Source organism: Notolabrus celidotus, chromosome 13 (assembly GCF_009762535.1).
Source record: "Notolabrus celidotus isolate fNotCel1 chromosome 13, fNotCel1.pri, whole genome shotgun sequence".
Taxonomy (NCBI): Eukaryota; Metazoa; Chordata; class Actinopteri; order Labriformes; family Labridae; genus Notolabrus; species Notolabrus celidotus.
In genome coordinates, this window is record NC_048284.1 from 18,763,075 (window position 1) to 18,782,059 (window position 18,985).

Below are 18,985 nucleotides of genomic sequence, written 5' to 3' on the forward strand. Positions count from 1 at the left end.
AACCAAAGGTGAGTCTACAGTTTAAACCTAAGAACATGGGCTTCATGTACAGTGTCTCACAAAAGTGAGTACACCCCTCACATTTCTTCTAAAGATGATGCACAAGAAAGCCTGCAAACAGTTTGCTAAAGACAGCAGACTAAGAACATGGATTACTGGAACCATGTCTTGTGGTCTGATAAAACCAAGATAAACTTATTTGGTTCAGATGGTTTCAAGCGTTTGTGGTGGCAACCAGGTGAGGAGTACAAAGACAGGTGCATCTTGCCTACAGTCAAGCATGGTGGTGGGAGTGTCATGGTCTAGGGCTGCATGAGTGCTGCTGACACTGGGGAGCTACAGTTCATTGAGGGAACCATGAATGCCAACATGTACTGTGACATACTGAAGCAGAGCATGATCCCCTCCCTTCAGGAACTGGGCCACAGGGCAGTATTCCAACATGATAACATCCCCAAACACACCTCAAACGGCCCCTGCCTTGCTAAAGAAGCTGAAGGTGAAGGTGATAGAGTGGCCAAGCATGTCTCCAGACCTAAACCCTATTGAGCATCTGTGGGGCATCCTCAAACGGAAGGTGGAGGAGTGCAAAGTCTCTAACATCCACCAGCTCCATGATGTCATCATGGAGGAGTGGAAGAGGATTCCAGTGGCAACCTGTGAAGCTCTGGTGAACTCCATGCCCAAGAGGGTTAAGGCAGCGCTGGAAAATAATGGTGGCCACACAAAATATACACTTTGGGCCCAATTTGGACATTTTCACTTAGGGGTGTACTCACTTTTGTTGCCAGTGGTTTAGACATTAATGGCTGTGTGTTGAGTTATTTTGGGGGACAGTAAATTTACACTGTTAAACAAGCTGTACACTGATTTCTTTACATTGTATCAAAGTGTCATTTCCTCAGTGTTGTCCCATGAAAAGATATAATTAAATATGTGCACAAATGTGAGGGGTGCACTCACTTTTGTGAGATACTGTATCTCCCCCTATCACTCGAACTATTTGATTGTAAGGAAATGACCCAGAGATTAAAAATACTTACATTTTTAAGGGGGGGAATTTATAAGTTTAATTGTGAATTAGCAAAAACAAGCTGGAGTATTCTCTTAAATTGAAGAGGTACACTTAAGAGAGGCTTTTTTTGTGTTGGTATCTCTGCTACAACACTCAAGTAGCCCCATCATGTTAAATAACATAGGAACAGCCCATGTTCACACTCTCACCTCGCTCACTGGAGGCCTCGCTGCTGTAGCCGGCCTGCTCAGCAGATTGTTTACGTTTGTTGCTCCACGCAGACGCCGTAGAGTTCTGCTGGGTCGTCTCCTCCGGCCCTTTGTCTTTGTCCTCCTCGCTGTCTGATACAACTCCCTCTGCACACAATTCAAAGAAACTCTGAGTGACACTTTATCATCACACAAACAAACATGTGCAGCAGTAAAAGAGTAGAAAAGACAGTTGCTTTAAGTTGGCACACAACACTCTGGAAAGATGACTTTTATGGTGGGAAATTAGGGTATTATGAATATTTAAAGAGTTGCACACAGGAGAAGTAGAAGAAGAGATCCAGGCGATGGAACAGAGGCAGCACACTTCTAACCTTTTTTCCCTTTCTTCTTCTTTTTGTCTTTCTTCCCTTTCTCCTTTATCTCCCCCTCTGAGCTGTCCTGAGATTTCTTAGAACTCCTCTTTGCTCCTTTACCCTTCTTCTTGTCAGACTTTTTCTTCTTCCCTGTTGTGGGAGGTTTGGAGAGCTCACCCTCCTCCTCATCGTCACCCTCTCTCTCAAGGCTGCCCTCCTTCTCTTCCTCTTTTTCTTCTTCTCCCTCCTCTCTTAGCTTGCTCTCTTGTGATGGAGGGGGGTCACTGCACTCATCGCCTACTTGATGAGCAGTCGACAGATCTCCATCGTCCCTTTCCTTTCTTTTTTGTCCAGTGTCCTCCTCTTGCTCTCTGTCTTGGCATTCCTCTTTGTTTTTCTGCAACTTGGCCTCTTTCTCCAGCTGCTTCTCCCTCTTTTCTTTCCTCCTCTGCTCTTTCTTCTCCTGTATTTCCCTCTCCTCTTTCTTTTTCTGCTCCTCCTCTGCCAGCTCAGCTTCTGTCTTTTTAACTCTCCAGCATCCGTCCCTCCATTCCCACTCCAGCTGGCTTGCCGTGTTCTCTGCCTCTGTACTATCACTGGCCTGGTTGCTCTTTGAGGCTGAGTTGCCAGTTTCTGTGTCTCTGGACATTTGCCACATGCTTTTACTGCTGGCTTTGCCTTCCTGTGCGACTGACGCCTGCCCCGCCTCCTGGCTGCTGCTGTTGTTCTCTCCATCCTCCTCTTCTTGCACCTTGTTGATGATGGTGGTGACCTGCTCTGTCAGTTGGTCGCTAACAGCGTATGTGACATCGCTGACAGCAGTGGCCAGGTCGTCCACACGGCTGGTGACCGTGTCCAAGATGGAGGTAATGTTGACAGATGGGAGATTCTGCTGGAAGCTCTTGAAGAAGGCCATCTCTCAGCTGGGGACCCCGTCACCACTAGATTAGCTCATTGGAGGCACTGACATGGACATGTGTTTGTTAGCGGGGTGCAGTGCCAGGGTCACAGTGTGAGCTCGGATCAACACATGCAAACATACCAACATGGGAACTGTAGAGATTATTATTCATGTTTTGGGATTCTTATTTTTATTCAGCTTTCATTTCATCTAAAAGATTTTTGCATTAAAGGACTTACATTAGTTTAAATGTAGCAGCTGAAAAACAACTAAATATAAACTCCAGGGGTTCAGTCAGGGAAAATTACCCTCTGTTTACAGAGCCTGCATAAAAATGCTAAATCTGTAGGTGAGAGATAATTTTTGTATGGATTTTCTGTTTTTCACTGGTTATCAATTGCTTTTCTGTGGTGTTTTGAGTGCAAGGAGCGGGACACAGCACACCTGAATACAATTCCAGAAACCTTCAGCAGTGATCTGGCAACACATTAGCTAAAACTGTTTTTTTCAACAGGCATCTGCATGCAAGTGCAGATAACAACAATCCCATAGACATCGTATTTATACCAAGTTGTAGCTTGGGAAAAATGGTGTCAATACAGAAGTGCAAAACACTGCAGTTTCTTGACTGTCCACTTGAGGCTGGCTTCAAACGCCAAGAAGTCTCCATTGACACCAATGTTAAAATGTTGTTTTCACGCCAAGAATGAACATGCCTAAATACACTGTTAGAAGTTGCTCATTGGAGAGTGATCAAAGGCAACTCGTGGACAAGCAAGCCTTGGCTGGAAGTGTTTTTTATTACAAACTGCTGGTTACACCATATGAAAATGCAAGCCATCACTTCCAAAGAATATATCCTAAATCAATGTATGACTTTGTGCCAAAAGTCAAACCTTGCTCCTGTAAGCTACTAGAAATATTTCTTTCAAGATATGATGACATGATTGAGGAGATTTCACAGATATTTGACATTTGTCTGAAATTGAAAACAATTTCAATACTTAAAGCCTGAAAACTATGTATTCCAGGAAATTAAGGTGCTAGAGTGAAGTTGGCCTCCAACCTTTAGGGCAAACAATGTCCCTTCACTTCATCTATCACTATGTCACTTTACTCTAGCAGGCATTTGTGTGAAATTGTACCAGGAATAAATCCTTAAAGGTACAGCGAGTAGTACTTGGTGGCATTTATCAGAACAGACTTGGTATAAATTGAATATATATTCATAAGTATGTTGAAATTAATGAATAATCACAAGTATAATAAATGTTTTGTTTTTGTTAACTTTTAACAGAGGCTGCCATCTTACATCACCATGTTTCTACAGAACAGACAAACTAGTAAGGGCAATTTGAGTTTTTGTATTTAGTGTGTTGCCACCAAAAATACAACAGTTAGAAAATGAAGTCGAAGAAGAAGAGTGTGGCTGTTGTTGTGTGCAAAATAATTTGCACTGTAGGAGTTTTTGATAGTATAAACTTGTCAAATGGAGGATCATACTTCTAAACGGAGCGTCTGTAGCTCAGTGGTAGAGTCGGTCGTCTCTCATTCGGAAGGTTAGGGGTTCGAAAACCCGGTCCTGCTTTCCATATACCGTTGTGTCCTTGGGACAGTTAACCCCAAATTGCTCCTGGTGGCTGTGCCAGTGGTGTGTGAACGGGATTAGTTAATACTAATGGGATTACATTGCTAAATAGCAGCCTCTGCCATCAGGGTATGAATGGGTGAATGTAATGCAAAAGAGCTTTGAATGATCAGCAGACCAGAGAAAACTTGAAATAAACACAGTCCATTACTTATCATGCATCACAGCAGCTTCTTTTCCCTGAAAGCAACTGCTGCCTCACCCTCTCATCTAGAATCTGACCACTACGTATTGCTAAATATTTAAATTTCTACACACTGTACCTTTAAATTGTGACCACAAATTTTTTTTTTCCAGAGGTCACAGCCAACTCTACCGCCAGGGATTTCATCCCTGAGTCCAAGTGGACATTTGTGCCAAATTCAGTTTCCACCAGTCGTTCCTAAAATATCGCAGAGACGAGAATGGTGCAGACAGACAGACAGACTACAGCTGGAGGGGAGGCATTAAAATGTTAATTCATTTATGTGCTTGGATAACAGAACTCCGAAAGCACAAAGAAATCTTAAGCTGTGGCCTCTGTGTGATCACAGGCTCCACTTCACAATGTTTTTACACATTTTTATGCTCATATAGTTCCTCATAATACAAAAAAAGTCAGACCCTGGGAGCTTTTAGTTCTGTTAATTCTACGTCCATGCTCCTTTGCTTCATGGCCCAAAATCTACTGATATCCATGATCATTGAGACTTTTGGATAGATCTTTGGACTGACCCAGTGTTACATCTATTTAATCCTAGACGTTTATTTAGATGGGACAGATGTCTGGGATAAAAAAAGATGGTGCATACAGCTAATTCAAAGGCTTTAAACGTTCTACTGTGTGTGACAGTGAATACAGCTGCAGTGATAAGTTTGAGTGTCTTGAGTACCTGGCTGGTTGTTTTTATAGCTTCTGATGTGCGTCAGATTGTCAGGACTCTCCACTGACAGCTTGTTGCTGAGGTAAAGAAAAAATAGAGCCATCAACGCCATGAAGGCTGCTATGGAAGACAGGACACCCAGCAGCTCGGGAGAGACTGAGGAGAAGAAGAGGAAGAAGAGAGAGAAAAAGGGAGACACTAAAATTAGGCATAGACTTATTGCACTAAGTTTTAGTGATTATGAGGGTATTTAAGAGGTAGAATTTCACACCAAATTCTTGTGACTATAAGCAAAAGCAAGCACAGATGGTTGAGAGAAACACTTTTAAGGCACACAACCCCACTTTGATACCATTTGATGATAGATATCTCATTCTGGAATTAAACTGTTGAAATGTTGCCATGTCAGGGGAGCTTAAGCTATTTCTCTTTTAAACACCCAGTTCCCACTTCAAAGGAAAAGCAGATACGATCTACAGCAGTGTATGTAGGCCAACTATACTTCATGTAACCACACAGCTCTGTACTGCTGCTGCTGCTGCTGCTGAGCTATTTTTATGAGAGCCTCAAAGGGACTGTATCTGACTACAACATAGACTCAGAGAGCTGGGCCTGCACTTGATAAGGTACAACACAGACACACCATGGAGAAACAGCTGAAGAAAACAGGGAAATTTGAGGACAATGAAGCATGAGCAGCATTTCTAAAAACCAAATGCATCTTTGGCAAGGGCAGCTTTCCAAACGGAGCATACAGAAAAGCAAAGCTGAGTGATATAGGTTTTCTTGAGCAACGTAATCCGGCTTTGATAGGACAATTACACAGACATACTCTACAATGGAGCTCTTGGTACTCTGAAAAATGCTCTGATCCTTTGGCATTACCCACCCACAAAGATGTTCTTATCCAACTGTTCACTAAACGACAGACATTATTCAATACGAACCTAGGAACCAAACCCAGTAAGCAGTAACAGGGACTTTAACGCCTAATTTTCATCAGTTCAGAATTAAATATGATCTTTGAATCAACGTGTTAGCAAAAAAACCAAAACGCTTCATTCTCACAGAAGAACAAAAAAAAAGACTGCATAACTCTGACTGCGAGGGCAGAAAACCTCTTGGATGCTGATGTAGTTAATTGATCCCTGAATGAACTTGATGACTGACATCATGAGGTTGGTCTGTCATGCAGACAGTCCTGTGGTCAAATTTCACTGTCCCCCTTAAAGTTTTCATTGCTGACTGTAGTGCCCTGGAAAAAAAATCCTTTGGCAACAATGTATGCAGTATCCAGCTTGAAAATCACTGTCAATATGTGTGTGGATGTGTGATGAATGCTCAGCTCCTTCTCTGTGAATGCTGGACCCTGAAGATGTCCCTGGATGAATACTATACAGAATGTTGGGTGTGGTTCTAAATATCAAGGACGCCAAAGGGTACAAAAGGGAGTATGTTCTCAAGAAGTATGGTGGTGCAGAAAGCACTGGTAAGCTAGCTAGATGTATGAAGGATCGGGATGACTGGAACCGTCCTGGAGGGCATGTCTGAGGTCAGATAACTATCCCATATACTTTAACATAAATATTTAAGAACTGTTTGTGTCTTGAATCATTTATGTCCAACTTGATTTGCTTGTATGGTGACCAGTTTTTGCTTTGCTGGGTTTGTTTTCATGCTACATCAAATAAATTACACAAAGGCAAATTTCATAATGAAGTGATCTTATCTTATCTTATCTCAAAGAAAGGTCATCAGGTAATTTTTTTCAAATCTTTGAATTCTTTGAAAATATTAATTTATTTCAATTATGTTTTTTAAGCAGATTTTTCCTCATAATGGGAGATTTAATGGGTCATAATTTCCTATTTAATACCTATTTTATATTGCTGGTAAAACAAACAAATTTTGCCTCCAAACAAATGTATAACTCAAGTTTCTCGTCAAAACCTGAATTTTCTTTTCCTTGGCGCAACATTTGAACACAACATGATGACGTTTATCTTTCACCCAAGCATCATTTTGCCGACCCGACCTTGAACACATCTAGTTAGCTAATTAAGTTCTTTACTGTCGATTTTAACAAGTATTTTAGCATTATTTTACTATTTTCGGGACTTGATACAAAATTTGGGTGCAGTAACTACAGCTGCTTTGAGAGGTAATTTTCGCACAGCAACAACAGCGGCCGAATATGAGGGACTACTTTCAACCCTGAGACAGTCGAAGGTACTACACTAAGCCAGACGTCAGACCACTTCACACGTTCAACCATATTCATCTTTAAAGCTGCTGTTGGTAGTCGTGATATAAACATCACTTCGGAGAGAGATTTTGAATGTCAACACTCCCCCTCCCCTCTCTGCTCCTGTAATCCTGCCCACAAAAGATTGCTGTGCGCGTTTTATGAAGTAGTGACTTCCCAGCTAATCAGGGCGATGTAGTGGGGCTGCCACTCGACCAATCAGGACAGAGGATTGGAGATTAGCAATGATTGGTCCATCATGACGGGAACAAGGGGAATAATAACATTGCTTGATACAAAGGCATTGGAAAACGCAGAGATTTCACCGTAATCTCAAATTACTTCACGTACCGATGAGTACCGATGGGTATAATGACCTTTTCTCCAAACCCAGCAGAAAAAAAGTAACGTTTTGGACAACATTCCTACCAACAGCAGCTTTTAGTAAATAAATAACTGTAGAAACGTATGAAATATTATTCAGATACTTAACTTGATAATGGATGGATGTTTATGCACCAATGACTCTTTTCTGTGTGGCTCAATGCGAGGTGTGGCGCAGTGGCAATTTTAGAGTATACTAGCTAGCTACTCTGCTAGCTGAGATACATAATGAAATACAGTCTTATTTCCAGTCAAAATATCTCATTACACTTAGTATAAATCTAACTGTTCCAAAAGTAAAAGATTATTCAAAGATATTACAAGCTAAAAAACATAGCCTCTATTGCTTGTAATGATATGACAACTACCCTGATTATGATTTGAGTTTTTCCAGTGAATACTGTTAGCCACACAAAACAGGTTATTTAAAGACATCAATTTGGGTTTAGGTAACTTTGTTCAAGCATTTTAAACAATTTTTTCAACATGTTGCAGTTCAGTTTTTAAAAATGTGTTTTTAATTCAGTCCTGTTTTTGTTTTTGAAGGAAAGTGAAGAAAAGAGAAAGTGGTGGTGCATTCCAGGCCAAAGCATTTGATGAAATGGATACAGCCCAACAGGTACTTATTTCAGACACAACCATCACCAGTCACTGATTAAAGTGGTCTAAGTGTGAAAACGGATTATTTTTTCTTCCTGAGAGCACAAATGAGAGGGCGAGAGAGAGAAAGAGAGAGTGAGAAATAATAGTCTTAGTTTTTAAAACCTCCTGACTGCAGGCCGAACTTATGGACAGACTTGCTTCACCATGGCAACAGGCGAAGGCTGCTGCAGCCTGACAACTTGTGCTGCTGCAGACTGCCAGAACGAGAAATACGAAAACTCCCAAGAATGGAAAGAGAAGTTAGAGAGATGAACGGAAGCAATGTGGTCGTATCAGGCTTACCTTCTCTCCATGAATCCTCTTTAAAACCATCTGTTCCCAAAAAAAGCACTAAGAGTTGTTCCTCTGCGAAATGATCTAAGAAGACGGGAAAAACAAAGTCGTCCTGCTCTGAAGTAATCCGACATGTAATAAATCCCCTACACTTAGTGCGGTCCCGCTCTTGCCAGGGTTACATATCAACTCTCACTGCTGACATTTCTGTTGATTGAGCCAGGCTGACCTCTGCAGCCGCCTGTGGTCCAAATGCACGGCTTCTGGCCCCGTTTCCCCTGGGTTTGATGGCACTTCATACACAGCCCTGCTCTGTAAATGTCAACGACAGCTGAATAATTTAGACACCTGAGGTAACCTGACCCCCTCTGTCAATGTACACTGCAAAAGTGGAGCGGCTTTGGACACAGCTAACCCCGCTATCATTTATTTTTAATATAATCCCCATCTTTATTTGGAAAGTCAGACATTTCTTTAAACAGCAGAGGAGATTAATGGATTTTTAATTTTCAGCAACCTCTCCTTCTCCTTATCTGCCCCTTTTAATTCCCCTCTTTCACCCTATGCTACCCTCTCTGGGTGTGTGCAAGTTAAATTTGTGTCTAAACAAATTCATCGACCATATGTATCTTTTTTTACAACCTGTGAACTGAGACCAAACTGAGCCTCAGGATTCAATCTGCCTTTTTTTCCTCAGTTAATGACTCCAGCGAGCTAACAAACATGAAAACGCAGCCACTGAAGCGTTCACTGTGAAAACAGCAAATGAATAAATAGCCTGGGAGAAACATGAACTCATTTAGATGAAATGTTTTAGTGAAACAAAAACACGGAGGATTAATAATTCTGTCATATTTCTACATATTTGGGACACTGGCAGAAACAAATGATGTAGAATTTCCTCACTGTGATGTTAATCTTCATTTATATCATAATTTAATAACTTATCCAACTTTTCAGTTTTAGGACCACAGAACACCTAACCTGGATAAACTTTGTAGGGCAGTCTTGTTTAAAAGGTGGGTAGACAATCTGGAAATGTTGCTTACACATGGACCTCTGATACGAAACAAAACCTCAGAGCTGAATTAATCATGAACACACAGCTGCTTTCTTTTGCTGAAGTGAGCCAAAACTTGATATGCCATGCATAATTCACACTCGGACATTATGCTTTCTGAAGTTTATGCAGGGACACCTATTTGTGCACCAAATTTCAGTGAATATAGAGGGGTTGAGACCTTGGGCGAAATATTTAGATGTGGCAAACTTTGCAGCTTTTAAAGTGATGTTGTGGCGTTCAGCCAAGCATGTGGGTCATTATGCACAAGCTGTAAACAAACAAAGAAACACGCACACCAACTGTTCTCTTATGAAAATGCAGACTCACAAGCGCTGGGACACGGCCTTACCTCGTCTGGCACAGATGAGCTCATGAACACCACAGTTCCTCCCCCCTCCTGAGAGAAAACAAGAGGAAAAGTTGGAGAGTCACAGGTTAAAATTTGGTTTAATGTGAAAACAGGTGTTCACGCCTCAGGTTAGGAATACTACAAATATAATCTGCCCCAAAAAATTAAGTGGTTAGCTAGAACTGACTGAGAATACTCACAATCAGAAAGAGGTTTTTGGACACTAAGTTTACATAAATGTGCCATGAGAGGGAAAAAATATTGTAAGCTGGGAGTTAGACCTGTATGCTAACAGGAAATTGTCAGATTAAGCTAGCTTGGCTTAGCTTGGCTTAGCTTAGCACAGCGTCCTGAGGTAGCTAGCTCACAAACATCCATCCATTATCTTTACTGCTTTTCCTGTACGGGGTCGCATGGGAGGCAGGAGCCAACCCCAACTGCCTTTAAGCCAGACACAGGGTGCGCCCCAAAAAGGTTACCAATCAATCCCAGACACAAACAACAAGTAACACCCATACTTATTTACCGTCACCAATAATCTAACAAGCATGTCTTTGGATTTTGAGGATACATACATACAGGAAGAACATGTCAAGGCCTCATCCAATACTTGAATCAGGAACACTCTTGCTGTGAGGCAACAACGCTAACCACTGCACCAACATGCAGCCCTGCTAACAGAAAGGCAGCTAGCAAACATAAAAGTGTAAATAAAGTATGTAGTACACGTAAAAATATGACATCATTAAAGCTGCTGTTGGTAGTCGTGATATAAACATCAGTTCTGAGATATAAACATCAGTTCTGAGAGAGATTTCTAATGTCATCACTACCTCTCCCCTCTTTGCTGTCTTAACCCAGCCCACAAAAGATCGTTGTGCGCGTTCTATGAGGAAGTAATGGCTTCCCAGCCAATCAGGACAGAGGGTTGGCGAGATTAGCTCTGATTGGTCCGTGATAACGAGAACGAGGGGAATAATAACATTGCTTGATACAAAGGCATTGTAAAACACTGAGATCTTGCCATAATCTGGAATTACTTCACTTACAGATGATTACCGATTGGTATTATGACCTTTTCTCCAAACCCAACAGAAAAAAAATAATGATTTTTACACCATTCCTACCAACAGCAGCTTTAAGTGTTGAATTTGGGGGGGTTGTAATGGGGTGTGGTTTTTTACCATTGAAGAGAGTCAGGCTAACTGGTTGTGAATAATTCAAGATGTTACGCTTAGCTAACTGCCTCCTACTTCCAGATCTTGAGTGTTATCAAAAGTGATCTGAGGCGTTCATTTTGATCCACATTTTGATTATTGAGAAGTAACTATCAAGAGTCATTATCGACTCTACTATTGATACTTTCTGTTAGTTTGTGCCAAGACAAGACGACAACAAGATTAAATCAGAACTGATATGACTTCTATCAAGCATACTTAATCACTTGATCACTTGTTTTTCTGTGCACCAGTGTCATGTCAGTGCTGTTATGTTATGGAACCCATGAAACTTGATAAAAGAATCAATAAGCTGGGTTTCAAAAATGTGGAAATGGGTCTACAATAGAGCAGGCTTTTGATCCTCTTCCCAAGTTGTCTATGCTGGTTAATCTTGGACAGATTTAAGTGGTAAGGTAATGCTTAATGCAAACCCCCAGGGTGCAGTCATTCACCTAATTATTACTTATAATATGACCTTGTAAAATATTTTTTTAAGGTTTTACTGTTTTCTCTCAGTTAGTCAGACCTTTCATATTTCAGGTTGTTCAATGATCTGGTCATTATGACATATGAGATACTTCAGTTAAAGCATCTTTTTTCCCAGTCTGTAATTGTCTTAGTAGACAATATTTTCCTCCCTGAGCACCACTGATAAAACATGAACAAATCCTCTTAGTAGACCTGTGCTGTCACTTTACTTATATAAAGGGAGAAGAAACTGTGATTTAGTCTGAGGTGATGACACCTTGACAAAGTGAAGAGGAAAAAGCTCTGAGGGAGACGAACCATCTTCAGACCACTTCACTTAATGATAAAAAAAAAACTCTGCCAGTATTTTTTAGCATGGGATGAAAGACTTGCAAAAATGGACTTATTAGTAAAACACAGCTCATAGTTTTCCTATGACATATATTTCACATTACAAGATTTGGCTTCTTCTTAAATCAAATGGAGCAAAATAAAAAGTTGATCTGCTCAAAAAGCAGTGGATACGCTGCAAATAAGATGGTTAACAACTTCCAAGAGAATATTTACCCATTAAGAAAAGACAAACTGGATTATTTTGTAAATTATTTGAGATAGAATACTAAAAATCAACAAATCATTATACATTCTATTCTGCCTTAGTTCCAAACCATCATCAACACAATTCAGTGTTATCTTTTAACAAGTTAAATATCATATTTCACCACTGAACCATTTTACTTGAGTTGATAGTTCTAGTATCGCTCCTCAAAACTTGTTTAAAACATAAATTATTCACATACCTTTAGTTACTTCAACAACATCAGTTATTATAAAGGATAAAAGGAAAGTCCAAAAAATGATGCTACATGTACTCAACCATAAAAACATTGATCATAGAAAACATTCAATCAATACACAACCAAGTGTATTGCACTGGTGCTGTAAGGTTAATTCTCCATTTGCACTGGAGGTTTCAAGGTTACACATCATCCTGGAGTAAGTTACAAATTGGATCACAAAGAATTCCAGGTGAACAAAGGTCAATACACAGAAACATTTCCGCCTTGCATAAGTGAATGGCAAAAATAACTAGCTATTTTAGCTATTGTTCATACATCATTGTAGGCTACTGAAGGTCAAACAAAGAGTCAAGAAAATGAAAAGAGAGGCGATTTGGAGACCTCAGGATACATACAAAGTTGGCTACAAACTTAAACACAAGATATTTCCGAGCCAAGATATTTCTAACCACAATTTAAAAAGTCAAAATACTATTTAAAACTAGGGTTGAATTTTCGAAGTTGGAAACTTTCCATGGGAATTAACGGGAATTTATGGGAATAACCGGGAATAAAACAGGAATTTACTAAATTGGAAGTTGGCTCTTAATAGGGAACTTAAATATATTTTGGGAAAATATATTTTAGCATAATCCTAACTAGAACAACCAGTTTTCATGCAAGCACAGTTGAATATCTATGCTATTCCTCCATCACATGCATAGATGATTTTTATTTTGGATGGATGTCTGCTTATAACAAAAAAAAAATTATGCTTGGATGTGATACCTTTCCATTAAATTACCCTCAATTCCCAGTTAATTCCCATTAATTCCGATAAATTCCCATGGAAAGTTTCCAATTTGGAATATTTCCAAAATTCCCCAGCTTAACTTCACATGGAAATTTACCAGAAATGTTCCACACCTTTGCAAGCCTATTTATAGCACATTTTGAATTTTATGAATGACTATTATCTTTGTATTAATAACCTCGTTATACTCTATCTGCTATTTCGCAACAATTACACGAAATTTTGATTCCACATAATATCATCATCCTTGAACACTGGTTCCTCTGATGAGACAGCTGATTGGTCGAAATAAAACCATAGCACCTCTCTCATTGTCAGTCTATGATATCAACACTGCTGCACGCATGGCTGCACGTGACACAATAAGAACTGTGATGATGGGACAATGGACAGGAGGCATGATGCGCCTATACTCCTGCAGCCTGACTCACTCATCCTTGTGTCTCCAGCTGGGAATGTGCTCCGGTCACTTCCATTTAAACCTTCAGAGGACACTAATCCACCGTCATGTAGGCTTGGAAACAGGTTGAACGCGTTAGCCATGGACATTAGGTGCGATAGGCTCTTCACAGTGCGTGCATGGATAAAATGAGCGATCAGACAGCAGATGAGCTATTTTGAAAAAAAATCAAAGGATTAGTTTTGAATCGATATTTGACGCTATTCATGTCCATTAAGTGATGGAGTCCTTTAACTGTATCAAAACAAAGTCACGTGGTGCTAAGTCGCAGCTGCTGTAAATTTCAGTTCAAGAAAACATATTTAATTAATCGCTTCTTTCTCACAAGCTTGTCTTATACACATGCACCAGAATCGGATGTTAATGGTGGAATAAAACAACAGCACTGTCCTTTTTTACAATCACTTCACGCGGCAGCATCCCATGAAGGGATCACAACATTCCTGCATCGGTGCGGGTGTCCGCACTTCAGCATCAGCTGCTAGCTGTCCCGGCGACGGAGCACTGCGGTACTCACGGTGTTCTATCAAAAAAAAGGGACTGTGTTTTAACATTACAGCGACACATTCACTCGGTGCATCTAAAATGTGAATATTCACAGCGTGCACGGTCCGTCCCGGGTAAAGTTTCTCACGAGTTCCGCAGTACACCTGAGAGCGAGTACTTACCGTCAATCGCCATGATGCTCCGTCCCGGACTCTACCAACTGTGGGGGGTGTGATGCAAGAGGGAGGTCATTCATGTGCTGGTGGAAGGTGTGTGTGTGGGTGTGTAAGTGTGTGTAGAGAGGGAGGGAGGGAGGGAGGGAGGGAGGGAAGGAAAGAGAGAGAGCGTATGTGTTTCCAATTGCCCTACAAGGGTAATAGCTGAGATCCAATGCTTCACACGATATCAAACACGCACAAGAGATAACTGGATGAAAGTCGATTGCACCTGTGACAAAATAAAAAAGATCAGATACAGAAAATGGTAAACACTATTCCAGCTATTAAAAGTGTAGGATTATATACACAACCAGTCAAAAGTTTGGAAACACCTTCTCATTCAATGGTTTTTATTTATTTTAATTATTTGAAATACTGTAGATTAAAACTGAAGACATCAAAACTATATAATAACAGATATTGAATTATTTAATTAAGAAAAAAGTGTTAAACAAACCAGAATATGTTTTATATTTTAGATTCTGTAAAGTAGCCCCCTTTTTCCTTCATGACAGCTTTTCCACACTCTTGGTATTCTCTCAGTCTGCTTCATGAAGTGGTCTCCTGGAATGGTTTCGAATTAACATGAGCCTTGTCAAGAGGTAATTTGTAGAATGACTTTCCTTCTTAATGTGTTTGAGACCATCAGTTGTGTTGCTCAGAGGTAGGGTTAGCACACAATGGATAGCCCTATTTGACTACTGTTGTAATCCATATTATGGCAAATCCAGATTATTTCATAGTTTTGATGTCTTCAGTGTTAATCTACAATGTTGAAAATAATTAAAATAAACAAAAACCATTGAATGAGAAGGTGTGTCCAAACTTTTGACTGGTAGTGTATATGTATTAGTATTATGATTATTTATAATAATCCTTCCAAATTAAAAACAGACCCAACACTGTTTAGTATGTATTTAAAGTTATATAAGTAGAGAGAGAGAGAGAATGAGCAGATTAAAAATAATTCACAAAATGAACATCATCTGAAGTAAATGAGATGATAAAATTGAAATACCCAAAAAATGTTTTAAAAGTTTGCTGTGCGATTTTATTGATTGTTACTGTTTTGGTTTTTCAAAATCTGTAAGGCACTTTGAATTGCTCTTTGTATGAATGGTACTTTATAAATAAACCTGCCTCACCTTGCCTGCCTAGTAATATAAAATGAAGACAGTATCAAATTAGAAATCATACCTACCAACCATCAAATTTTCATGGCAATGCGACTCAGGTGTGATAAATCAAAGCAAACATCGATAATACATAACACTAGAGAGGCTTAAATTAGAGCCTAGAACTACTAATGGTATGATTTGCAGCCTTTAAGATACCACTCCCTAAGATAACATAACAAGATAAGCTTTAAGACACTTTTAACTTGAATCATATTCATCCTTTTGTTGCCCAGAGCAGTCCAAAATTGAAAGAAAATTTGGCCTACCTTGAGTAGCCTCACAAGACATCACTACAATGGTGTGCAACCTCAAAATTATCACAGTAAATATAGAGTAAAGTTGTAAAAAGTGCATACATCTAATGCATCATAATGAATTCAGGAAAGATGTTAATGTACAAAATTGTTGACTACAATTGAAAATGCAATACTAAAGTTTATTCTGATAAGCATGTTCCTTATCTTGCAAGCTTTCTTAAAGTTGACTAACTAAGTTGACGATAATTTAAGAAAATAGTTCCAATATTTAAGCTAACTCAAAACTTGGAAACTTATCAAGGTCACCGGAGCATTTAGCTAATCTGTAATTGTTTGACATCTTCCAATTCAGCTGGTATTAACATGCAGCTATAACAGCCTCCTGACTTCTGAGAAGGCTATAACGAGATTTGAAACCTGGCTTCAGGGATTTGCTTCCAATTAGTCCCAAGGACACTAGTGAGGTCACTAAAGTTGGACAAACAGGGCTGGCTCACAGTCCAGTTACATTAAGGATCAGGTTTAATAGTTATAGGTTTCAAACTTTGAAGGATATTTTGAGCTGCTTTGCAGCGAGATTAAACATATTAAGGGGGAAGGAAAGGGGAGTAAGCCAGGAAAGTTTCATTTAAGAAAAAAACTATCTTCAGCTACAATTTGTATTTTTTCTTTCTCTTTTTCTGAGCCAGAAATGATCACATTTGAACAAGCAGGTCAAACTGGAGAAGAGTGAAGGATGAGAAATCAGAGAAAGTGTATTGCACAAGCAGTGCAACCCCTATCTTTTCTCTAGTTTGTCTAACTTTTCTCCCAAGATACAAAAAATATTTTTAATTTTTCCATATTTTCCATGAAAAATCGACCATTCTTCTGCACGTGAAGATAAACACACTGCTGAAAATACCAAAATCAAACTTTGTTCCAGACACAAACAAGATATTTTAAACCAGCCCTGCATTAGGTATTTAATGACTGGGCTCTTTTGGGTGTAATAAGAAATTTTACCTTGTCTCTCAATGAGTCTGAATAGATATGAATAGATAGATTCTCCAAAAGCAAAAATATATATATAAATGTATCAAAAGACTTGAAATGAAGAAAAATTATAGGGGAGTACTCCAGCAAGGAAAATTCTCTAAGGATGAAATATAGATGATAAATGTCAGTGATAAAGTTAGAACACATCATGATGCTTATGTAATACTGACAGACACTTTACTGCTGGCCAGTCAAGGTCCTACACATAGGGAAACATTGGTAATGCCTTAAGTCATGCTAAACGAGTAAGTGCAAAACACTTAAGTTTATTTTTAATCTGATTAGCGGTTTCTATTTGAAGAGTTAATTTGCAAAAACAGATATTTCCATTTTTATAAATTTTCAAAAAACAAATTTCTTTTAATATAGATTTTTAATGAAGTTAAATTTCTAAGATACCTCTGATTAGTAATGTCATTTTGACTTAGTCAAAGCCACCCAACTTCAATTGATTGATAATACCTAAAGCTAGTAATAGAAAAAAATGTTTTTTGAAACATTTTTTTAAATATTTTAAAAGTGAGTTATCTGTTTTTGCAAATGAAGTCTTCATTTTGTACCTTGACCTCCCTGTAAACCAAACTGAATTGCTGTGTCTGAGAGATGCTACAAAAACAAACATGGCTTTGCCTCTGTCGTTCCTCTCACCTACGATGTTCAACTAGCACTTTTTAGTTCAACCAACAAAGTGCTAGTGATATGCTAGTCTTCCACATGTTTATTCTCTTGTACAGCTCTATAAGATGTAAGGATGTTGAGACCTATAAATATCTGGGGACTGGGAATGACTCTCAATAAAAGTTTGATGTGAACACAGACAATTTTAGTATGTGGTCCAAAAAGCTAAAGGAATTTCTACACAAAATTATCAAATTAATGCTTTATTTATTAATGCTGGTTCAGTATTTACACCAATCATTATTATAATATATTTTAAGACTCAAAACTGCATATTTTATTTAGTCTTTGCCTGGCCCTTTTGTGTCTTTATTAGTGGGGCCACATGGGGGTGCCAGTGAGCATCTGTCTACTTACTGATATTTATTGCCTGTGTATCTGTGAATGCTGTATGGTCTGATAGACAGTTTAATTTGATATAAAAACAATTAATAGTAAACAAAAAAAAAAAAATATTGCTGTCATCATTTTTTTGCTTATTTTTGTTATTATTATTATTATTATTATTATTATTATTATTATTATTATTATTACTATTATTATTATTATTATTATTATTAGTAGTAGTAGTAGTAGTAGTAGTAGTAGTAGTAGTAGTATTAGTAGTATTATTATTAGTATTATTATTATCATTATTAGCATTATTGTAGTCAGGAATGGACTGACCCTTATGCTCACAGGCTCCTGATCTACCATTGTATTTTAGGGCCCAGAAGTGCTTATGACGCTACTAATGAGGAATGAACTCTGTACTATTGAATTAATATTGAACTAATGTAGTGCTTAGGGACTCTAGTGTTGTTTGCAGTTTTATTTATTGTGTTTGTGTGTTGTACTCTACTTGTTATTTGTCTGGTTCCCCTTCCAAAAGCTGCTGGAAACTTATCCATGACGGGATTTTCATGCCTCTTTGTTTTTATTGTGGTTGTGTTTGTTCTATTGTTATGTGTTCCTTGGCTTTAAAAAAAATCAATCAATCGAGAGACAAATTGTTTTGCAAAAATATCAGGATCAGTACATTTTTTGGAAACAGGGTAGTAGCTTATGATTTCATTGAGCCTGTATTTAGTAAGGTAGCTCATCTTGTCACGTACAGCAGCTCTTTCTGTCAGGTGTCTTATTTAGTAAGGTAGCTCATACTGTCATATAAGGTAGCTTTTTCTGTCAGGTGTCTTAGTGTGTAAGGTAGCTCATCATGTCACATATGGTCGGTCTTTCTGCCAGGTGTCTTAGTTTGTAAGGTAGCTCATCCTGTCGTGTATGGTCGGTCTTTCTTTCAGGTGTCTTATTTAGTAAGGTAGCTCATCCTGTCACGTACAGACACTCTTTCTTTCAGGTGCCTTATTTAGTAAGGTAGCTCATCATGTCACATATGGTCGCTCTTTCTGCCAGGTGTTTTATTTAGTAGGGTAGCTCAGTC

The 18,985-nt window shown here is 38.9% G+C and overlaps 1 protein-coding gene across 6 annotated transcripts in view; it reads right to left on the bottom strand.

Moving 5' to 3' along the window:
* Window positions 1–18,985, bottom strand: part of syt14b (synaptotagmin XIVb) — a 33,138-nt gene that overhangs the window by 10,041 nt on the left and 4,112 nt on the right. For 3 of the 6 annotated variants that reach the window (XM_034698912.1, XM_034698910.1, XM_034698913.1), the window contains exons 1-3: window positions 5,002–5,112; window positions 1,599–2,543; window positions 1,225–1,371 (exon numbers count right to left, since the gene is read on the bottom strand). In XM_034698912.1, coding sequence (XP_034554803.1) covers window positions 1,225–1,371; window positions 1,599–2,496 — 1,045 coding nt within the window. In that variant the 5' untranslated portion in view covers window positions 2,497–2,543; window positions 5,002–5,112. Of the gene's footprint in view, window positions 1–1,224; window positions 1,372–1,598; window positions 2,544–5,001; window positions 5,149–9,969; window positions 10,018–14,378; window positions 14,434–18,985 lie in introns of those variants that run through there. The other 3 variants (XM_034698914.1, XM_034698915.1, XM_034698911.1) reach the window with 3 other exon arrangements.